The 22,615-nt window shown below is 38.5% G+C and overlaps 1 protein-coding gene across 1 annotated transcript in view; it reads left to right on the top strand.

Annotated features, from left to right (window-relative positions):
- Window positions 1-1,505: 1,505 nt before the first annotated feature.
- Window positions 1,506-22,615, top strand: part of LY75 (lymphocyte antigen 75) — a 40,707-nt gene continuing 19,597 nt past the window's right edge. The window contains exons 1-18 of the mRNA XM_009073660.1: window positions 1,506-1,527; window positions 1,853-2,227; window positions 3,150-3,323; window positions 3,595-3,759; window positions 4,348-4,458; window positions 6,124-6,264; window positions 7,725-7,913; window positions 8,564-8,721; window positions 9,624-9,734; window positions 10,947-11,035; window positions 11,397-11,569; window positions 11,779-11,975; window positions 13,316-13,458; window positions 19,123-19,204; window positions 19,766-19,834; window positions 21,150-21,273; window positions 22,129-22,164; window positions 22,432-22,607. Coding sequence (XP_009071908.1) covers window positions 1,506-1,527; window positions 1,853-2,227; window positions 3,150-3,323; window positions 3,595-3,759; window positions 4,348-4,458; window positions 6,124-6,264; window positions 7,725-7,913; window positions 8,564-8,721; window positions 9,624-9,734; window positions 10,947-11,035; window positions 11,397-11,569; window positions 11,779-11,975; window positions 13,316-13,458; window positions 19,123-19,204; window positions 19,766-19,834; window positions 21,150-21,273; window positions 22,129-22,164; window positions 22,432-22,607 — 2,535 coding nt within the window. The remainder of the gene's footprint in view (window positions 1,528-1,852; window positions 2,228-3,149; window positions 3,324-3,594; window positions 3,760-4,347; window positions 4,459-6,123; window positions 6,265-7,724; window positions 7,914-8,563; window positions 8,722-9,623; window positions 9,735-10,946; window positions 11,036-11,396; window positions 11,570-11,778; window positions 11,976-13,315; window positions 13,459-19,122; window positions 19,205-19,765; window positions 19,835-21,149; window positions 21,274-22,128; window positions 22,165-22,431; window positions 22,608-22,615) is intronic.

The raw sequence follows: 22,615 nt of genomic DNA, 5'->3' as shown, positions 1-22,615 counted from the left end.
CGTTCCCGGTGCGCTCGGGGCCGCCCGCGCCGCCCTTCGGCCTGACACCTCGGCAAGGGAAACGTCCCGCGCCCGGCGAGCGGGGAAGGAGGCTTCCCCTCCCCGGCCCAAAGCAGGGGGTGAAGTTTAGCGTTGAGCAATTTCTTGTAAGCCAGAGCCGCAAGCTTGACGAGAGCTGCTGGGAAACAAGTTGAGCTCTTCACTAAGTAGTTGCGCCTCTCGTGTTTTTATATCGTACGAGTAAATAACAGCTTTGATTTTGTAGCTAAAGATGTCAGGTAAAACTTCATGGCCAGAGTCTTGAGCTGGATTGGTTATTACTAAATTGCTGTACAGAGAGATTTGGTGAGACAACATCAGCAGTTTTCCCAGGGAAATTTTGCGAAGTGGTTTTCTACTTGATGTATGAGGGTTGTGTGGGAGAAGTGAAAGAGAATCTGAGAAGAGGCCAAACACGTGTTACAAGAAATGAAATTAAAAGAAAAAGAAGAAGAAAGTCAGGAGAGGAGAATAAAAAGCAAAAAGCAGATATAGTGCTGAAAAAGCACAGCATAAAAAGATATCACAAAAGCAGGTTTGGCTGTTAAGACATCTTTCTTAGTTAATAGGAGGAAGGAGACATTCGAAGGGTGCTATTTGGAAAAAGTCACTCCAGTAGGTGGCTGACTTAGAGATTCCTCTTTGCAGTGTACCCAGCCTAGTACTATTTAAATACCACTTGGCACTTACACAGTGGAAAATTCACAAGTATACTGGGAAGTAGTGGTAAAATTCACTGCATAACATCACTGAATATTTTCCTTGCTGTTCAGCCAAACCTAGTATTAAGTCATAATAAAAAAAACCACAGTAGGAATGTGATTGACGGTGCATTACTATTAAATACAAAACACTACTCAGCATTTAAGCTGTATTTAAGCAGCAGAGTAAGAGCCTTGTGGGTCTGGGACAGCCAAGGACCATTTCAGCCTGGCTAGTCAAAAGATTTGTACTGTGGAGCCATCGTTTTGTGGCGTACATATAGTTTTAGGGCATTTTTTTCATGGTTAGCTTAAACTTACTGCCACTCATCAGAAGTGTTCTCATACTGGCAGAGGTGTCAGCTGGCATCAGTAAGGTGATCTGTATATTTTTAAAATTGTACACTCTGCTTTGTCAACTCTTTTTTTTTCTTTCTTTTCAGTGACTGACTACCTCACAAGTGACAATGAAACTAGGGTGCCTGTGTAATTTTAAAAATTATACCCCTGATCCTTCTGTGCCATCTTTCATGTAGATTCTCATCTCTGTCATCTCATGTACATTCGTTGTAAAACTCTCCCCAAGGCAGTGGCAGTTCTTTTAGCAATACTGCAGTTGCGCCCACAAACTGTTTCACATGTAAACCTGTCATGCTGTGTATCACATATGATACACAGGTAAAGAAAAAGGGTGCTTACTAAGTGAAGATGGCTCTTAATTGTCCTTATAGTATCTGCTGTGTGGAACTGCATTCGCAGATAGGCATGGAGCAAGATTCTTTACCCAGTAAGCTTGATTCAGTCAGTATATGTTAAATATAAAGGAAGAATTCTCATCATTAGAATTGGACTTAGAAGTCCAATTAGATTTTGTCTCTCCTCATTTTATAAAGACTTTGAAAGAGCTCTTTTCCCCCAGAAGTAAAGAACACTCCGTAAAGAGTAGGAAAATGTACTGAATGTGTACTACATGGTAGTTTAATGTACAAACAGCAGTTGCTGTACTTTCCTGGTAGCATCTCTCAGAATGTGATTACCCTTTAAAACTGAACTTCTTGTGAAAATGATACTGAATCATAGCCATATGTAGATATTTGTTTCTTCTTATACAGGCAGTGATGCTTTTACCATTCGCCATGATGAACAGAACAAATGCATACAAGTGAAAAACTCACGGATAGTGATAGATGACTGCAGAGAGACAAGGGAAGCTTTATGGAAATGGGTGTCCCGGAATCGCCTCTTTCACTTGGGGTCCAAGCAGTGCCTGGGACTTGATATATTCACCAAATTGCCATCTCGCCTAAAAATGGTTGATTGTAACTCGGAATTAATGCTGTGGTGGCGATGTGCTGATGGTTCTGTTGTTGGAGCATCTCAGTACAAACTAACTATCAAGAATACCTATGTAACTGCAAGCATAAATGCCACAGACCAGTGGAGAAGCAGCAATTCCTCCAGTGATATATGTCAGTATTCTTATCATGGTAAGTTTGCACGGAGATTTGGAGATTTCTTATTTGTTGAGGGATATTTGAGTATGTCTGTGCCAAAAAGTTCTTAAAATTAATCACGTGAAAAGGCAGTAAAGCAATAGAATGTTTTCCTATAGAGAGACTCTGATATTTAAATATGAAACTTTAATTGTTTTTAATAAAAAATAACTATGCACAACTGCAGAAGCTGTGTTATTGAGTGACTTTCTTAGGAGGGTTAAATCTCTCCCCCCCATTTCAAACCTATTTCATTATGAAATATCAACCACCTTCTATCAGAACTGTCACTGTCCTCCTCACTGTGATGGGAATTTTGCTGTTAGCCGAGTTTGAGGGTATTTTCTTTGCTGGTAGACTGTACAGTGAAATTCAGACCATCCTGCTAGCTCAGCCTGGTGGACTGTCAGGAGCCTTCGCTTTGCTATGGTCATGTTTTGCCATGGAAGCCAGTCTCATTGGAAATCTCATGTCTGCTGGAAGCAGTGGTGAAAACATGCTTTACTGTAACAGAATTTTCTTTGAATTGTTCAAAGTGGCCAGTATGAAGAGCCTGGTAGACTCCAGTCTGAAATGTTTTCCTCCTTCTGTATGTGTTGATTCCTAGAGCCTTGTTCTATAATACTGTGTGCAAACTGCCTGGATTTCAATAAGACAATGAATTTATCCGTAACTTACGAGGATGGGGAAAACTAGTTTCTGTTCTTTCTCAGAAGAAAAAGTGCAGAAGAACATTGGTTTCAGTTCTGGCATTGCTGTATATTATGTGCAACAACAAGACACAGTGTTTTAAGACCGCAAGTGCAATTTGCATGCTTTTAGGTTAACTGTGCCTGTACAAGCAGTAACATTGATTTGATGTCGTTTTCATCCCTAGGCGACTTGCATTTACTTCTTTTTCTTTTTTTTTCTGCAGAGGTTTATACCAAAGATGGAAACTCATATGGAAAACCCTGTGAGTTCCCCTTTCTGTATAATAAGACATGGCACCATGACTGCATTCAGGATGAAACGCATGTGGGTGGGAAATGGTGCGCCACGTCTGAAGATTATGCTCGCGATGGAAAATGGGGAATCTGCTTACAACCAGGCATGTTGGCTTTCTACATAGATATCCTGAAAGCATTTTGTCACTTCATGTATATACAACTCAACCTTGGTGTAGCAGGTTGCTGTTAAGATGGGGAAAAGCATTTCTATTGTCAGCATTGACAGGACAATCAGCACACACTTACTCTGCAGTATTTGTGATGACCAATATAAAAATCAATAGATTTTCAGTATTACAGCTTTTCTTTTGAAAAGTTCACAATGTTTCTGTATAGTTGTAGTTACAAGTACCTTCTGCTTCCTTTAAACAGAGGATGGTTGTCGTGATATCTGGGAACACGATCCAGAGTCTGGAAATTGCTACCAGTTTAATACACAGTCTGCTCTTTCTTGGAAGGAAGCTTATATTTCCTGTCAAAGGCAAGGGGGAGATCTGCTTAGCATCCAAGATGCATCTGAATTAAGTTACATACAAGGTAGATGCAATTATTCACATACAAATATTGGGGAATCTTGATAAATTAACATGAAGTGGAGGCAGCATTTTAGTTTCTGCCCTAAAATTCTGAGTTAAAAGTTGATTGTACTTAAAATGGTGTGGATTTTGTTTGTGTAGCAAAAATAAGGTGATAGTCTCACTTTAGAGTGTTTTTTGCATTTATCTGTATGATTTCATTGTACTGGTTATCTGTTGTTCATATTTGTAATGAGGAATGTCTCCAAAATCTCAAATACAGGCCAGAGTGGCATTTGGTGTTTTAGCAGCATGTAACCGACTTGTTGTTATGAAATTGTCCTCACTGATGTTCAGGCTTGGCCTGGAGCAATTATCCGTGTGCCCTTGGGAATATAAAACCGAAGGACAAACATCTGAAGGCATTGGGAGGGAAGGCTTGTGTGGGTGAATTCCTCCTTGTTTCAAGAAGTTTGCATGTCTGATTATTGTAGCAATATTTGTTTCCTGAAATACATACCCTTTCAGATCACATTTTCAATTTAAAGGAGACCAGTAAAGCATGAGCCTTTCATACTAATGGTTTTCTTTAAAAATAAAATATCTCTAGCCAAGGATGACATTGCTGAGATCTTTTGGATTGGGTTAAATCAACTGGACGTTTCTGGAGGTTGGCAGTGGTCAGATCACAAACCTTTGAATTTTCTCAACTGGCATCCAGGTAATGATGTTTCTGGTGGTATTGACAATATTCACAATAGTAATTAGCATTTTACTTTGCTTTTTTTTTCCCCCCTATTCATTCCATTTTTGGAAACATCTTTTCCTCCTAGCCAGTGAATCTTTCTGTACTCATTCAATATTTATGGCTGATTAGGTTAATAACTCTAAAAAGTAAAACTTTTTAGTTTAGTATCTTTGAAGCCCATTTTAGTAGAGAATGCACAGCTTTCCTACCTGCTAAATTTCTCCTCCCACTAGCAAAGAGCATTGACTTCCCTCAAACATTGCAATTATTGGTGTATGCGCAAGGACTGACATTACTTAGGAGCTTAACTTGCGTTTTTATACTTCAAAGTTGCTTAAATTTGTGTCAAGGTGAAGATGAACAAAGTATAAACCTTTGAAAAAACTTTTAAAATTACTCCAGAGACCCTAGAAGGATTAGCGACACTCTTATTTATTTGGAGTTTTCCGAATGAATTTGTAATATTCTCACAAATATGTCATGGATGGATGTATATATGAGAATCTTGGAGAAATAATAATCAGCTAATAATTGCAGCTAATACTGTTCTGTCATTCAAGCAGAATTTGAGCTTTGTAAAGTGGAATCATCTTTTTTCCTTTAGTTTCTAGAATAGTACTGCAACAGTGAAAAGAGAAGTGGTTTCTGTTACTTCTTTGAAAGCTTTACTAAGAAATTTCTGTGAAATTTTCCAAATGTGGTTTGTCTTTTGGAAAAATTAAGAACTTTGCTGCTTGTACTACTGGCTGCACCTTCTTCTGGAACTGCGATCACACCGTAGAACTGTAATGCAGAGCTAGAGGCTGGACTATACTGAGTTACAGCAGCATAATTTAGTCTGCAGTCATGGCAGACATAATCATGTCTACCCTCCTTGTGAAAATACTTACTGGTATCTTACAGGAATAGCTGCAAATTGCGCCCATTACTTCTTGTCCTCTCACTGTACACCTCTGAAAAGAGCCTGACCCTGTCTCCGCTGTACTCTCTAATGAACTGCCAAGATCCACCCTGAGCCTTTTTTCATGTGAGACTAAACAACCCCAGTGCAGGGGGAGCTGGTGTGCTCTGTGTAGGACATAGCTCAGGTTTGCATCAAGGCTCAGAGAAAGCCAAAAATGTTCCACTGGAAAGAGGCTCAGAGGGAAGCTGGGTGGGTATTGCAAAAAAGAGTTATTCTCTGTGATCTTTCTAATTTGGGGCCTTGCCTCAGGTTTCTGTTAAGGCAAGGGTTATGGTTAGTGTTGAGAGAAGTGTAGAGCTGTGTTTGGAGTGGGGCTGGAAAGGGACTACTGAAGGAAACTGAGGACTGCAAAAATGATTCTCCCCTGAGATATTTCTAGTCTGGGAAAGTGCTCAGCCAAGTGTTTGTTGTATTGTAAATAGAACATTCCTCCTGATCCTATGATTAAACATTGGAAAAGAAGTGCAGATTCCTTAATTCTGAAACTTTCTCTCAGAAAAAACTTTCTGCAGAATCTATGGTAGGACAGGTTCCTTCATTGAATGCAAGTTAGGTTCTTCAAATACCAGATGCTGTACTATGCAAAGTGTGTTCTTGTCTTCACAAGCAGTAGTAAAAAGAAGCAGTCACTACCTTAATGTTGTGCTGTCCTGTTTTCATTTGTTCTTGTCTAGATATGGAGAGTTTGACTCCACTGGATGGGACTAGTTGTGTGATGATGAATGCTGCTTCAGGTCAGTGGCGGAGTTACCATTGTGGGACTCAACTTCCATATACTTGCAAGAAGCCGTTCAAGCAAGGTTCAACCCTCCCAGGTAGGACAGCTTGCATTTTTGGGTTTTATGTGTTAAGTATAATGTTCACTTATGGAGTGTTTGTTTCTCTCCCCAAGCCTTTCTGGGCGTCTCTGCCAAAACATACTTGACAACAGCTTTGGGTTTTTTAGCACAGCAGAAGCAAACTGGGTTTCTTCAGTGTCAAGATGATGCATCACAAGCAGTTTTCATTTTTTGCAGCTTTCTCATTCACACTTAAGGCATTTTGCAGCACAGTCCTGCCCTTTTCATCACATTTTCCTCTACGGTTTGTGCCTTCTTTCATGTGCTGCTGGAACGCCGGAACTGGCAGTTTCACCTCAAGTCTTTCTATCTTTGCTTCAAGCCTGTTTCACTCTTTATTGACATAAAGTGAGACCTACCTGGGTCTTGGATCAAACTCACTTGAATTCAAATAGGAGTAGTTAAGAGACCTTACTATCCTTTGAAACCAGGCCCAGCACTAGAAAGGCAAGTGCAACTAGAGTGCAAGAGTTGGTAGCTTGCCCAGTGTGTAATCTCTACTGGATCCTTAACGGCTTTTACAAGACAATTGTTCCCTTCTCTCCACCTACCTGTACACACATGCACACACACAGTCTTTCAGCATTTACAGTGTCTAGCTGTGACATCTAACTGTTTCCATACTTTTCACCGTTTACCTATACAGGGATGTTCAAAGCTTCCCATGTCCATGACCTGTTCTTCCATGTGTGCTATGTTCTTACCCAGTTTCCAGGTCTCATGCTTGTAGGGCATCCTGCAAAAACTTTTACTGGAAGGTAATTGTCCTTGGATGAGGGGTTAGGACTAGGGGAAAAGAGGGGTGAAGCAGTGTTGTGGATGTGGCAGGTGTCATGGAGTGTCTCTGGCTAAGGCATGTTGTTTCCAGATCACCCAGGAGAAGTGTGTGCCTTTGTAGAAAAAAATAGTAATTGGTTTAAATATAACTAAACTGGTCCAGATTTTGAAATGATCCCTTGAAAACTAGTTGTTGATTAACAATTCTTATCTGTTCGAGATTGGTCTTATGCGTGGCACTGCACGTAAATAATAATCTGCTAGAACAAAACAAGCAACTTTTTTTGAAGCTGTTGTCCTGCAATGAAGTAACTTGATTGCCTTTAAGTGCTTTTGAAATTTTGCTTACAATTACTTCTGCACCTTTCTCTTGCACTAAGACCAGCTTAATGTAGTGCATTCCTGGTTATACTTTTACTCCCACTAACTCCTCTCTCCTTCTACCTAATTCATGGCCCCAAAATATTGTGAGTCCTCATTCAAGTCTATTTGTTGACTACACTGTGACCCTTTCTTAAACCATTAACCCTGAAGTGATGCAAACACATTCTGATCGCTGCATTCCGGCTGTTTGCAAGGTGCTGATGAATTTAAAGCCAACCTCATGTACTAGCTGATGTAAAACAAAAGCCTCTAATTCCATTTCTCTTCATTATTAGAGTTTTGGACACACCGGGATACTCGCTGTGATTCGGGCTGGCTTCCCTACGATGGCTCTTGCTACATGCTGATAAATGACCAGGCACCTTGGAGTACAGCAGATGAGTTGTGCAAAGCAAATAAGAGTAACCTCATCAGCATACACTCATTAGCAGATGTGGAACTGGTTGTTACAAAGCTTCATAATGGTGAGTGTAACACACCATAAATTATGAACTGCTTTCCATGTTCCAGCATACGATTGTCATAGCCTCTAGCTTTTAAATGTAGGTTTAGTGGTGATCTTGTATCCAGGCTAGTGCTGAGTGTTGCTATTCAGACCCAGGTCTGCTGTGTCAGCTCTTGTTTTGGTTCAATCTGTTTATTTATTTATGCATTTACTGGGCTAACCTACTTCTAGGTTCTTGATACTTTGTGTTTATTTTCTCATTCAAAGAGAATAGTAGATAGTTTGGTCAATATTTTGACTGCTGAGTCACTGAACTGATAAATACTATCTGAAGTCTTTGGTCTTATGTTTTTGTCTGCACTCTAAAAATTAAATTTGATTGAGCCTTTTTTTTTGCTTGTGCATTCATTATTTCTTTCTTTGTGGCTTTTTTTTCCTGTTTGTTACTTTCTCTGTGAAACTTACTTATATTCAATAGCATAAGAAATGAGATAACAAGAATGCATTTTATTTGTCTGAGATTCCCTTTCTCATTATAAGAAAAAAAAAAGAGGCATTTATGCTGTGCAGTGTAGTGATTAAAAATTATTTTTGCTGATGTCACATTCTCTTCCAAATAGTTTGAATATTATTTTGAAACTACAGTGTTGTCCTAATTTTGAATTGCAGATGCTGAAGAAGAAATATGGATGGGTCTCAGGAATGGAGATGTGCCAACCTTGTTCAAATGGTCAGATGACTCAGCTGTGGTTTTTACATATTGGGATCAGAATGAGCCCAAAGTTCCTTTTAATAGCACTCCTAACTGTGTGTCATATTCAGGGAAGGTAGGAATACATTGTTGTTTCTTTTATTTGATTGGGTTTTTTCCCATCATAATAGGGGCAACATTGATGTGTGTAAAAGTCAAGGAGGGAGATAAAGTAGATAACTGTTGTTTTTGGAATAATCTTTAAAATGCAGATAATAATTTTTCTACAAGTAAATTTCTTAAAATTATTTAGCCAAAACTCAGTACATGTGTACTGAAAAGAATGGAAGAAATGACTCACAGCTCTGAGTCTATCACTACTGTTGGCCAGACTGTTGTCCTTGTCACTCTGCATTTTGGGTTACCGTATTCTTGTGTGTCAGTGGCAGAAAGCTAGGAAGAAGGTGGAACAAACTATTGAAAGGAAAAGCTGGCTTCAGTGATCTCCAGGACCAGTTTGGGCCAATCTGAGGATGGGTAGTGAGATACCTTGGTCAGAGGGGAGGACAGACACTGGGGCTATACAGTACAGAAGAAGAAGGGGGTAGGTGAGGGGAAGAGGTCACTAAGATGAGTGGGAATCAGGCTGTATCCTATCTCACAGAATCAGAAGAAAACTGGGACAAGCCTGCTGTGCTGTCAGCCTGGCACTGGAGCCCATGTGCCCAGTTCCTCTAAGCTGCCTGCTCCCTGCCTGAGCACACCTCCTGCATCCATACCCTTCCTGATCCAAGACAGGTGGCACCACCCTGGCCTTTTCTTTCCTTTTCATACATGATCCAGAATCCTCCCATATCCTTGTGTATCAGCTTTCTCTCCCTTCCAAACATGCATCTATGCACATGACCCAGGGCATCCCACCCCCAGTATTTGTGCTAGAGGCATTTTGTTTTTCACCCTTATTGAAACTCAGCCCCTGCAACTATGGAAGATGAAAGCTGTTAGAATTTAAATCTTTTTTTTTTTGCTTCCTCACAGCTGGGGCAGTGGAGAGTCAAATCCTGTGAAGAAAAATTGAAATATGTTTGCAAGAAAAAAGGAGAGATTTTGAATGAAACAAAATCAGATCTAAGTTGTCCATTGGAAAAGGTAATAGAAAGCTTGTATTTCTTTTATTGTCACTTCATTCAGAAACCTACATAAAATCACTTATTTCCTCTACTTCCATTTCCTTCCTGTCCATTCAGTAAAATCTCTGAAATGTTTTAGCTGAAAAAGGACATTTATATAGCATGAGCCAAATTTCAGATTCTTCTAAGCAGGCTGTGGATGTATTATCAGTCTGTTTATTGATGAAAGTGTTATGAGCTTATGAGCCTGGAGATGTTGTATTTGCTTAAAAAATTGTTGCTTTTATTAGATATGTTACTGATAACACCATTTGTCCTGTGATTTTTGCTTTAAGTGTGTTTTAAAATTTAGTATAAGCACTTTGAAACACAAATGTATGCAGAAATTGAAAACTGAGATTAGGTTTCTGTTACACTACACTTGGCTCTTATTTTTGTTCTGTGACTTGAATAAAGGGTGGGATTTTTGGTTGTTTTGGTGTTTTGTTTTGATTTTTTTAATGTAACATGTTACCCCATAAGTAAGGCCTGAAATGTTGAACAAGCTTAGGATGGTATTTCTAGCTATTTGGTTCAGTTTTGTGTGGCATATTGCTTGCAACAGGAAAGTTGTTTACTCTTTTTTTTCTGCACAACCTCAGGATATTTTTTACTCGGTCTTTGCAGAGACCTCCAGCATGTAGAGTTACAGCTTTCTGTGCTGTTCAGACACCTATGGCATTGGTAGGCTAGAAGACGCATTAACATTCCTTGAAGTATCAGTTTATATATAGGGGGAAGTATTTGAATAATAGAGAAATGGTGTAAGTTTGCACATTTTCAGTATAAAACATTTTTCTCAGAAGTAAGGGAACACTAGTAGTGCCCTCTTAGTATGCCTCTGTTTGAATCCTGGCGTTGGTGGAACAGCATGAAAACTCCTATTGTTTTGAACCAGACTAGGCTGTTGCCCTTGTGTTTCTCTCTGTAAATGCACATAGTGATCAGAAGACTCTGCACAGTCGAGCTAAAACAGTGGTGTACTTTATTCCTGTGGCTGCATTATTTCTTAGAACTGTGCATCTGAGAGTTGATGATACTGGACCTTGTATGTGACACACTGCATTTCTTTCTTGTATATGCTGTGCCAGCTTGTGGGCACCATCCAGTGTTGGCAATCATTTATTTTTTCCTATAGGTAATGCCTAAGTTAGGTTGTTTTGTATAAATGTGGTTTTTGTTCTCTAACCAGGGATGGGAAAGACATGGAAACTACTGTTACAATATTAATAAAACAGAAGTTTCATTTGGATCCCAGTGCAACCTTACAGTGATGAACAGGTAAAGAACATTTGTAATTTATGAGCAGGTTTAACAGTACAATCCAGAAGATGCAATGAGAGGTTAAACTCTTGGTATGCTACCTAGTGGTTTATAAAGAAAAAGTAGAGACAGAATTGCTTTTACTGAGAGCTAGCAAACCATGTTTACCGTGATGTGATGATGGTAAACCTACAGTGTGAAACCTCCTTGGAAGTATGAGGGTTCCCTGTGTTGAATACAGGACTGCCTGAACAGCTGCTTGAACTAATTCATGGTGTTATATATATATATATACATATATATGCATGTCTGGTTTTCAAGTAATCTCAGTTTCAGGTATCTTTCAAATATTGACTCAGATTAATCTGTGAATTTTCAGATTTGAGCAAGAATTTATAAACAGTCTAATTAGAAAATACACCAAAGTTGAAGAAAAATACTTCTGGACCGGTTTGCAGGATATTAGCCAATCAGGAATATATTCCTGGGGTACAGTGAATGGAGAAAAAGCTGAAGCCGTGACATACACTAACTGGAATTCCTTGCAACCAGGTAAATTTGAAAAGTAAGAAATACATAAAAATGCTATCATTGTACATTGAGCAAGCATTGGAGTACCACGTTACAGAACTCCAAGCATGAAGTAAAGTAGTAATTCACAAAAATGTTTGGGTTTTTTTTTGTTGGAGTTTTTTGGTTTTGGTTTTGTCTTTTAAACCATGTAATGGTTTTTAATATGTATTTGGTGGCTTTGATCTTAGAGTTTTCTGGAGGATGTGTGGCCATGTCCAGTGGAAGTTCTCTTGGAAAGTGGGAAACTAAGGACTGTAAAACCACTAAAGCATTTTCTATCTGCAAAAAATATATTGGGCTGCCCAAGGAGCCGGAAGTGCTCCCAAAGCCAACTGATCCCTGTCCACCTGGGTGGCACAATGGATCCGGCCTTGCCTGCTACAAGGTAAAATATTATTCCTGCTAGATGTTAATTGCTTATTAATGTCTGGAAGCAAGTGTGTGATTAGCCATTTTGTGGCTCATAGCTGCTCTGAAGGGTATTTTAAAGGTGTTTTACACTGGGAGGGGGAATTGATGTTTATTCAGGTCGACTGCCTGCAGATGTTCTCATGCATCATTCACCACTGATTCCTGAAAGATGCAGTGTCACTCTTGTTGTGGGGAGCTGAGCAGGGCAATAGCATTCACCCTGTGCTGCTGTCTCAGGAGCCTGATGCTTTCAGAGGGTGCTGTGCCTGTATCCTAGTCTGCTGCTGTCTTGCATGCAGAGACATCTGAATAGAGAAGGAAAGTGCTTTGCATCACCTTCCCGTGTCCTTTTCCTGTCTGTACTCTTAAGAGTGTAGGTAGGAGAGGTGGGATTTTCTCTGGTTTTAATATGGATATTAAAAAAGTGCAACCTCAATTGTATTTTGCTGTTTTTGAAATGTATAGTGGAAGTAAGCAGCTGTGCTGTTAGCTGGAATGGCTTAAACAAGTTTGTGTTCAGACATGCAGGTTTTTCCTGTCCTATTAACAATGAGATCAAGTTAAAACTGAGGCTGTTTGTTGGCTCATTTATTCATGATTTCTGGACTTGGTGTTTGCAATGAACTGTCTCTTGTAAACAGCTCATATAGCGAAGTGGGGAAACCCAGCTTTAATAACAGGAGTATGGGCATGAATCCCAAAGGGATGGGCTTGGTTGGTGTGCAGCATATCTGTTCCATAGCTGATGGACATGACAGCTGGCCTTGGCAGATTCTCCAGAACTGTTGTTGACCAAATGCAGCATGTCTGTGCAGAGAGATCCAGCTGATGGGAATTGCTTTGGACTGATGCCAAGGGGATCCAGTGGACTGGTAGTTGAGGTGTATGAGTCAGACTTGCAACTCCAGTGCATACAGGTAGCAAAGGACATGCCAAAGAACTTTCTTCATCCGCAGCACCCAAATGAGCCTCGTTTCAGTGAACATGAGGCTTTGAAAGAAAAACATCCCTTAAAACTTACAGTTTGACTTTCAGTTTTGGAATGAGTTTTCTGAAATATTTCTGGTCAAGCAGACTAGATAAATTCATATGGAATAAGTTGTGTTTGAAGCAATTTTTGTCAGCCAAACTTTAGACTTTGGCTCATGTCAAACAAACTGAAAAACCCAAAAATAATTGTTGAAAAGTCAAGCACTCCCTGTATTGAAATACCAGTTATTAAATCTCAGGTGGTCATATTTGAGTAGTGTAGGAGTGGTTTAAATATGCTGTCATTTGTGTCATTTTCTGCTCTAATATTTGGCTGTTGTGAAGTTCTTCCACAGTGAAAGAGTGCTGCGAACCAGGACCTGGGAAGAGGCAGAAAGGTTCTGTGAAGCACTCGGAGGCCATCTGCCTAGCTTTAGTCACTCAGAAGAAATCAAGGCACTTCATTCTATTCTGAGAAAAATGATCAGGTAACAAACTAGCCATGCTCTAAAATTTTGATTTTGGTTGCGTTCTGCAGTAGATCACAAGTGCTGCTGCTGACCCCAAATGGCAACTATGAGATAGGGTGCAGCAGCAGTGGAAACAGCTAGATGTGGCATTTGAACTGCTGGTTGTGTCACTGCCTTGCTGGAAAATGTCAAGGGAGTACAGCTTAGGCAGATATTTCACATTGCTGGAGGCAGCGCAGGAAACGAGAGATATGTTTTGAGCATCTTCCATTACATACATTTAAGTCTGTTGTTATAATAACTGCTTCCTTCTTTATGTTGAATTTTGGCACAGCTAGATGAGAACTGTTACTATTCTTTACTGATATGTTCTTTAGAGATGAGTTATTTCAGTTTTTCAGATAGGTCTCATTTTTATTCATGAAATGCTTTGTGACTAAACTGGTTGCTATCTTTTGAAATGTGAATAGTGTCCAGCAAACAGGTTGGCATGGATCCCATTTGGCATAGCTGCAATAACACTATATGGGCATTAGATGGGTGTGCTGAGTTTTCTGGTATCAACAAATTAAATGCTACATAATTTATGAGTTTAAGCTCTATTTTTAATCAAAGGAACTGTCACTGCAAAGCTTTATTAGGCATTGGTGTGATGTCAGATCCTTGTGTAATATGGTTTTTTTTGATTGACAGCCTGGTTTTTCAGAACTTTTGCCAACTTAAACTCAAATGCTGCCAGTTGTGATCTAGTTTTTTTCATCAACAAACTAAATCAGGATTATTTCAGAAGCTGCCAGCATACAACACTGTGATTAAATTTTAAAACTTGATGACTGAAGAGATGCCTTCTTGAAAACCTGGTGAACTTTTTTTAGAAGTGCACAAGTCATGAAAATTACTCAGTGTTTATGTTAATAAGAGACAAAAACAAACTTGTATGCTCTATATATAGTTGGTTTAGCTTGGTGAAAGCCACTTGTGATTCCTTTGCTAAACTGACTAAAGTCCCTAAAATAAATAAAAAATAGCGCACAAATAATTTATAGCTGTAGATACTGTATTGTATGATATTGTATCATTTTACAATTAGAAATTTTGATTTATTGTACTTAATCTACTATGAAACATGAATAAAGAAGTAACATTTCATTTTTCCTACAAGTACTTGGAACAGATTTTCAGCTTGCAGACCGACTGAGGTATTAATTATAGTTAATGATTGTGTTTTTGTTAAGAGTTTAAAGGGGGGGACTTTTTCTGTCTTTCCACAAAGTGAACTGACTCACAATGCTCCTGCACTTCCCTTATTTCGGAAGGGAAACTTGAACTTAGTCTGAAAGAAGGAAGGTCCCAGTACTTCAGTATTATTCTACCAGAACTTAAAATAAGGGGCAATATATTGAGCCTGGTATAAATTGACTTTGCAGTCAGTGTTGCAGTAACTGCGCTTGTCAAATATAACTGGAAGCACAGTATTTTCGTCTGGGTTAACCCCTTTTTTAGCACTGCAGAATGTTCTGAACTGAAATACTCCACATTTGATGCTTCCTGAGGTATTTTATATAATATTTGTTTGCTTAGATAACATAGTGAATTGTTGAAGATAGTTATGCTTTTAAATTACCACCTTTTTTCAGAGGTGGTAATTACATAAAATATTTTGGAGGTCAAGTGTCAAGGGTAGCTTGTCTGAAAATTAAGCTCATTTGAGAGGGGAGATAGGAAAGCAAGTGAATTATTTCACCAAGAACAAATAATTTAGGTAACTGGAGAAATCATCCTAAGGTAATGTTAGATGTGATTAGCTGCTGGAGTGTGCTGGCATGCAGTTTGTTAGTGTTTCCTGCATTTACTCAGTGCAAACTCTGACCTAAAGTATTCATTCAGTGCTTTCATTTCAGCCTGGGGAAGGAGCCACACCTCAGTTCTTTTGGTTTCAGGTTTTTACCCCTTGCACAGTTCTCTGGTGACTCATTGAGAATTGTTTGTTTTTAAATGTTAGCAAGAGTCAGTGTGGTTCACCAGGAAAAGGGCAGCTTGCCTAGTCCATTCTGTTCTTTACTCAGATTCCACCTTAGAGGCAAATAAGAGCTAGAATTGCTCCAGCCAAGTCAAGCTATTGCCATTGGAAATTGAAATAAAATTTGCCTGCCAACCTCCCCCTGTTTGGAGGAAATAGGAGATAATCTCTTTTCACTTTAAGGGACATGATACAGGCAGAACAGATCCAGTTCAGTTACTTCCATTCCTTTAGGGCTGTGTTTGTGAGCATTCTGCAGCTTATAGCTGGCAGCAGTGCTGGACACAGGGAGAGTAATAGCTTGGATTGGTTAGAAATAACATTTCAATGAGGGCATCTTACTGGAAAGAAACCAGTTGCCTTTTATATGAACAGCTCTGCTGCTGTAATTGTTCTGAATTTAGAAAGCCTCGTGAACACTCGAGTTTGTAAGAAAAAACCTGATCTTAACACACTGGTCAAAATAGCAGTAAAGCTGAGATGCAAGTTGTAGTAATGCATTTATTCAGCTTCTCTTTTCTTCCACTCAAGAGTAGGTAATTAGCAGGATGGGGATTTAGCTAGTGCAGTAGCCTGTTTATTACAGGGGGAAGAAAAGGGGGTCAGATGGGCTTCATATGTAGTTTCAGGCTAGCACTAAGATTAAATGGTGGCTTAAATTACACTAGTAAGGTGTTGGTCCTGATGTCCATATAACCTCTTGTCAAGAACTAGGTTGCCCTACAAACCCCAAGAGCTTAACTTAGGTCCTTATCTTGTGTTGGAGGTGCCATAAAGGACAGAAAAAATAATTTTTTATATTTCAGCAGTCAGAACATGACTAGAAAAATAATTGGTTTATAGTCCCTTCGCATCAGTCTAAGCTGTATTTATCCACTCCTCTAACTTGGCTTTTATGAAGTTTTGGTTCTGTGTGAGAGAAGAACCACCAGTATTCTGCAGGGATTGCTGAAGATTTAAGGTCTTTCATTGTTAATCAGGGTGGAGTCCATTGTAAAGCTCAAATTACACCCATTTTTAAGGTTAAAATTCAGGATAATCAAGGTTTTAGAGACAGTTCCAGGAATGTAGCTCAAAGAATACTCTGGCACTGATAAATCCATTTTGATACAAGTCCATAGGATGAATTTTAAATGATTTGCAATGAGGAGACAGGTACTGGTAGCACAAGTGTCTTCCTTGCTGCAAGCTTAGTTCTAGTTGAGAGTCTTAATTCATATTTGTCTTAAATAGTTGGTGGAATTCTTTCCTGTGATGATAGTATCATTTCAGAGGGCTATCAGATGGCTTTACTGAAGCTTAAAAGTACTGTCAAGTATAGTGTAGAAGTTACTGATTTACTCATGGTCATGTCTTAGCAATTCCAAAAGGAGCAAAAGGTGTACACTAATGTATAAGTGCCCAGTCGGCTGAAAACATTGTTCTGTTTGCAGGCCAATATTTTTAAAGTAGGAGATAAGCTAGAGAAATTCTTGACCTGGCAGACTTCTTAATTTATTTATTACATAAAAGCCAAATACAAGTTGAAGGACTTTGAAAAATTCCTCTAGATCCTCAGGTAATTACTGCAAATCCTTTTGAAATGAGTATCTCAAATCTTTTTTTAGCAGATATTCCTTTGTGATGATCAGCTGCTTAAACTGCACTAAGCCTGTAGGTGACAATTAGAAGGGGAAGGTTAAGCAATGTGTGCTTTGTAATTGGAAGAACAATCACTGAAAAATAAAATCCTAAAGGCAAATTGCCAAAAGCCACTTTGCTGCTTGACAGCTGTGAATGTTTGGCTCACAGTTTTCCCTCTGGAGTGATATGGGGTATTTAAGCTCTTTAAAGGCTTCTTAGTTGTATCATTAAAAGACTAAAGACTGTTCAGTATGATAAAATCACACTAGACTGATCGCACTCCTCTACCAGTGTCAGGAAAGTATTACTGGAGTTAAGAACAAACAAATCAGATTTGTTGGTGGCCAATACTTTTCTTCCTGAAGGGAGCTCTAACAAATAAAATTATGTTGCCTTCTTGGATTTCATGTATTTAACCCACATACTCTGGGCCAAGCTGTTTGTTGGTGCTGTACCATCAATCTTTTCAGGCTGTTCAGTGTCTTTATGGTGATATGTGTGGAAAAGTAGTGACACAGTCTTGTAAAAGACTTTCTTAACATTGCCCCATGATTTCATAACATTGCTTATGTGGGTAAGCCTGGGTCTGAGTTCAACCCTTCATATAATAAAATAATTTTTGTGAACTTTCCAAAGTCTTACTTTAAATTGCTTTGTTCAAGTCATCAGCAGTACTTTTTTGGGGGGCCTTTTCCAAATTCTGACCTCTGCTGGTCAGTTGTCTCTTTCCAATTTTGAGCCTGAATTTATTTCTGAGTTGTGGTTCTTTCAGATATAATATCCTTTTTGCTCAAATGGCTCCTCTTCCTGGGGATTTAGTCCCCTAAAATATTGTAAAGAATAATTATATCCTTTCCCTGTCTGTCAGGGTAATCCTTAATTATTGTTAATGGTCTAAACTCTAATTTCCTCAAATGTTCCTGTGTTCCTTCTCTGTGTTTGGTACAACATGAGTTTATGCAATAGTACTCCTGAAACAGTTTTATAGGAACCCTGTACTGTGTTACCAGTACTTTGCCTATTGCTGTCAGACCACCTTGATGGGAGTGCCTTTTCCACAGCTCTGTGGAGTAGGTTTTCTTGTAGTCTGTGATTTCATAGAAAATTCATGGTCTTTCTCCCCTCTTCCAGCTTAACACTGTCATCAGAAAAGTGTCTATGGCCTTTCTTGGTCAGGGTAGTGGCCTGGAGTAAATTGTCATGAACTTCAGAACCTAGCACAAAATTGGTACTTTGGAAAGTTGCAGTACAAAACTAACCTTGTGACTGAACTAGCACATTTAATGTTGTTACAGCATCTTTAGATTCATAAACAATAGTTAAGAGTATGATAAAGGTTCTTACTGGAGATTTGAGTATTTACATTGTAAATCCATTTTTTCAGTCAACTTTGTATTTTGGAGCGTAGTTGAAATTTTAAGTGTCCCCTGCTTATGAAAAATGAGGAAGTAAAATCTAGGAAAAAATTACAGTTCTAACTGGGCTACAATTTCTATTGTCACTCATTTATGCAAGCACTGAAGTCAGTGGGGTTAGGTGCTCATTTATGCCTGTTCTATGAAGGTGCGTAATTGAAATGTGTGCCCATGTTTGGTGTGTTTATATCACTGACAAACCTCAGTTTTTGTGATTGTGCTATGTGAGTAGAACCTTTTGTGTAGTTTGAGGGGGAATGTGTTTGAGCTGATGGTAGAGGAGGAGATGGCCTGAGATTGACAAGAGATAGAGAACCAAGCGATATAAACACACTGTGTGTGATTCTGGAAGAATAGTGTAGAAAAGAGTCCTTTATATCAAGTGACAGCTGATGAAGGGTTGATGCAGCCAACAAATGAATTATCTGATTTAGATAGTTTTCTTTTGTGCAGAGGAGGTCCCAGCCCTTATGCCTATTTGCTCTTTGAACTGCTGCAACTTGCAGCAGTAAACCTTCAGGTTTGCTGCTTGATCCTAAGTAATGCCATGACATAGGTCAGTCTTTCTATGAAATGAGCTGAACCATATGCTTGACATAAGATTTTTCTCTTGTTTATTTACAGCAATGACAGATGGGTATGGATTGGAATGAATAAGAGGAGTCCAGATTCTTTGGGAACCTGGCAATGGAGTGACGATACACCCGTAAGTTAACTTCTAGCTGGGAAACGTTATGTCCTGATTTGTGTCAACTTCAACTGAATTGAAAGTAAATTGATAAATATTTTAATTAAAATATGGCAGATCCTTCAACAGATGAATAATTCAGAAGAAGATTGTTCACTTAAGAGCTGCCATCCAGGCACATTTCCAATTAAATATCTTTAATAAGGTTAACCTGATTTCTGTCTCCATTATGTTAAAATACTTTAACAGAAATGTCGTAGTAAACATCTAAGACCTGGTGGAGGGAACTAGGTGTCTTCATGCCACAACTGAGGGGAGGGTTTATCAGTTCATCTCCCTGAAAGGTCAGACTTCTCTAAAAATATATTCCACCCTGTAATTGTTTTATTTGCCTCAAATTTAGAGTTCTTTCCCCACAGAATAGCTAATTTGGAGACTCAAAACTGATTCAGTAACTGACAGTTAACACATAATTTAATAGTAATGAACATAATGGGACCCCAGGTTTGAATGGTTTTCTCTTGGGGCTGACATAGCAAATTGTAAAGTGATGATTCTTTCGCCCTGTCCCTCCTGTAGGTAACTACTGTTATACCACTTGACTATCTGGAAGATGAATATGATACAAGAGACTGTGCTGCATTAAAGGTTAGTTTCAAGGTTTTTAATAACAACATGCATGTTTTTACTTGGAAGTACTTGAAAAAAATAGTTTTTCCAGACACATATTAAATTTAGGTTGAGATGTTTTCTTAGCATAGTAAAACAGTTCCCTTTATCAATCTACACCTATTATCAATTTTCCCTTATGTAAATAGTTTTTTATGAACCAAGTGCTGTGCTAATGATAAACTTTCATAAGATTTCTTTTGAACCTTATGAGCTACTAAATATTTTAGTAACAATGCTGTTCTATATTGCATAATGCTGTGCTATGTGTGTCTTGAATATTGCACGTAACACTTAAGGATGTAAGGAGTATAAAAAAAGAACCCAAACATAGCCCTAACTTTGAAAATCTAAATTGGCTTTTCTGAACTGCAAATTAAGAAAAAGTTGAAACCTGAAGTAGGGGAATGCAGTAGCCAGCACAGAGCGTGTGTTTGTGTTTACTGTGTGTATTTCCTTGCTTACTTGTGAAATAGACTGTAACTGCTTTGTCAGTTTCTAATTTTAAATGTCAGATCTCTGCTTAGTTCCTAATTATATTCTTCGTTACTTAATTTAGTCTTGATGGCGTGAATTTTGAAATGGCCTCTGATTTTTCTGAAGCATCACTTGACTTTTTATAAGATCATTCCAATATCATCCCTTTTAACCTAATTAGAACCACCTCTGCTTTTAGGATTTACCAAGGAAAGAATAGTTGTATCCCTTTGCTTCTGTTCAGAGCCATTTCCCTCATTCTCTTCTCTTGTGTTCATGTCACCAGACTGAGAAGTTGTGAATGTAGTAACTTACCTCCCCTACTTGCTAGTTATAGACGTTATTTTACTAAATGATAAAAAATTCTCCTTACTGGTGTGAGATCAGCAAGAGTGAAGTCAGTTCTGAAGCTTGATTGTAAGAAATAATCTTAAATAAGAAAGATTATTTTTGTGCCAGTTCAGATGGTTTCTTCTTTTCAGCAGAAATAAGAATCATTTCAGGGAGACAAGTTGCAACAGTTAATTTAATAGTAAGCATTGATGGGATCCTGTGCACTACAAAAGCCCTAAGAAACAACATTGCTGGGAAAGGCTTTTGTCTGTAGACTGACCTTCAGCTCTTTACCTAATTGCTTTATAGCCTTGGCTAACCTGGAGAATTACAGTCGAAGAGTTACAGTTGTATCTGCTCATTTTTTTTCCAAATAAATTGTGGGACACTGACTTTGTCAAAGTACCTTTTTAATACGGTTTAATTTCACATTTCAGAGGCCTATGCTGTACTAACTCAGTTCTCTGTTTCTAATTTTATACAGACCTCTCAGTTTTCACGGAGGTCATTTTGGAGATATTATTTCCATGAAGGCAGAGACCTGGAATTTTACTTCAGGCCTTTTGATTGTGAAGCTAAACTTGAATGGGTCTGCCAGATAACAAAAGGTAAACTGCAGTTACATCCATTGATTCATATAAAGAGTTCATTACAACTGAGTTGTCATTATTGCCCAATAATAGAAAAACTAACTTTGCAAACAGTATTTTGTTGTTTCCTCACTGAACTGTTAAGAGGACAGTACATGTAATGTCTCACCTATGTCACATATGAACAGATGTACATTTAGAATATTCGAAGATACAGGAGAAAATTGTCATGAGCAGGATGCAGTATCCTTGCTCCCATAGTCTTTCTAGTCCCATGAAGTGACAAGTGGTTTCTTGTGAGGTGATGTAAGCCACCAAGTTGCAACATTTGTGGACTTCACTTAATCTTTCTTAGTGGTATTTGTAACTATGGTCACAGTCATCTTGGGTGTACCACTTGCTTCAACCTTAGGTGAATTAGTCTTCTGGTAAAAATGTTGTACTAGCTCCTCATTGTAGTGAAACAGAGGAATACAAAATCATGGCATATCTGCACAGATTCAGGTGGGTTTTTTCATGCAGTATGAAAAGTTAAGTAAGTAGACTTTTATATTTTGGTTGTTCATTAAAAGATGTTTCAGGGGATGAAACTGTCTTGTTGTAGTGAGATATTGGTAGATGCACTACTTTGATGCTTGTGTTCTGCTTGAGAGAGAAAAATAATACAGATGTTTAAGACAGAGATAGGCAGTACTCCCATTGATTTTACATCAGCTCTTTTAACTATTAAACCTGTATATGGTTTCCACCTTTTATTTTTTTGATCATAAATACTGAGAAGTACAAGTACTAGCCATCACTTCCATTATTGGTGGCCACGGTCTTGTTAGAAGGTGAACTTGAAGTGACTATGCTTTATTTTCCTCTGGACAGGTAGCACTCCAAAGACTCCTGAGTGGTATATACCAGGTAAGTGGACTTTTTGTGTATTCTTCCATTATGTGTATATAGTGGTTTAGATTCAATATCTTTTATTAATTTGGTTACATTATTAGTCCAATACTTGTTTGATACTAGGAAAGGTTATGACTGATAGAATTTGTTTCTGAGAAAGTTCAGAGTGCAGATTGTTGGCTTTTCCCAGTGTCAAAGTGACATTTCTTCATACATTCAGAAAAAGAAAGGATTAGTTTTTCAGAATTGATTTCTTATGCATGTGGTATTTCTTCTGCATAGATGAAATTGGAATTCATGGAGCCCCACTTGTTGTTGATGGAGCAGAGCTGTGGTTTGTACCAGATAAAAACCTGAGCTACCAGGAAGCTATTTTCTACTGTCAAAAAAATGATAGTGATTTAGCCTCTGTGGATTCTTACCCAAAACTCAGGACAGTACTGTCTCAAATAGAAAAGGTAAGGGG

Source organism: Acanthisitta chloris, unplaced genomic scaffold (genome assembly GCF_000695815.1).
Source record: "Acanthisitta chloris isolate BGI_N310 unplaced genomic scaffold, ASM69581v1 scaffold30314, whole genome shotgun sequence".
Classification (NCBI taxonomy): Eukaryota; Metazoa; Chordata; class Aves; order Passeriformes; family Acanthisittidae; genus Acanthisitta; species Acanthisitta chloris.
This window is presented reverse-complemented; position numbering and strand designations above follow the sequence as displayed.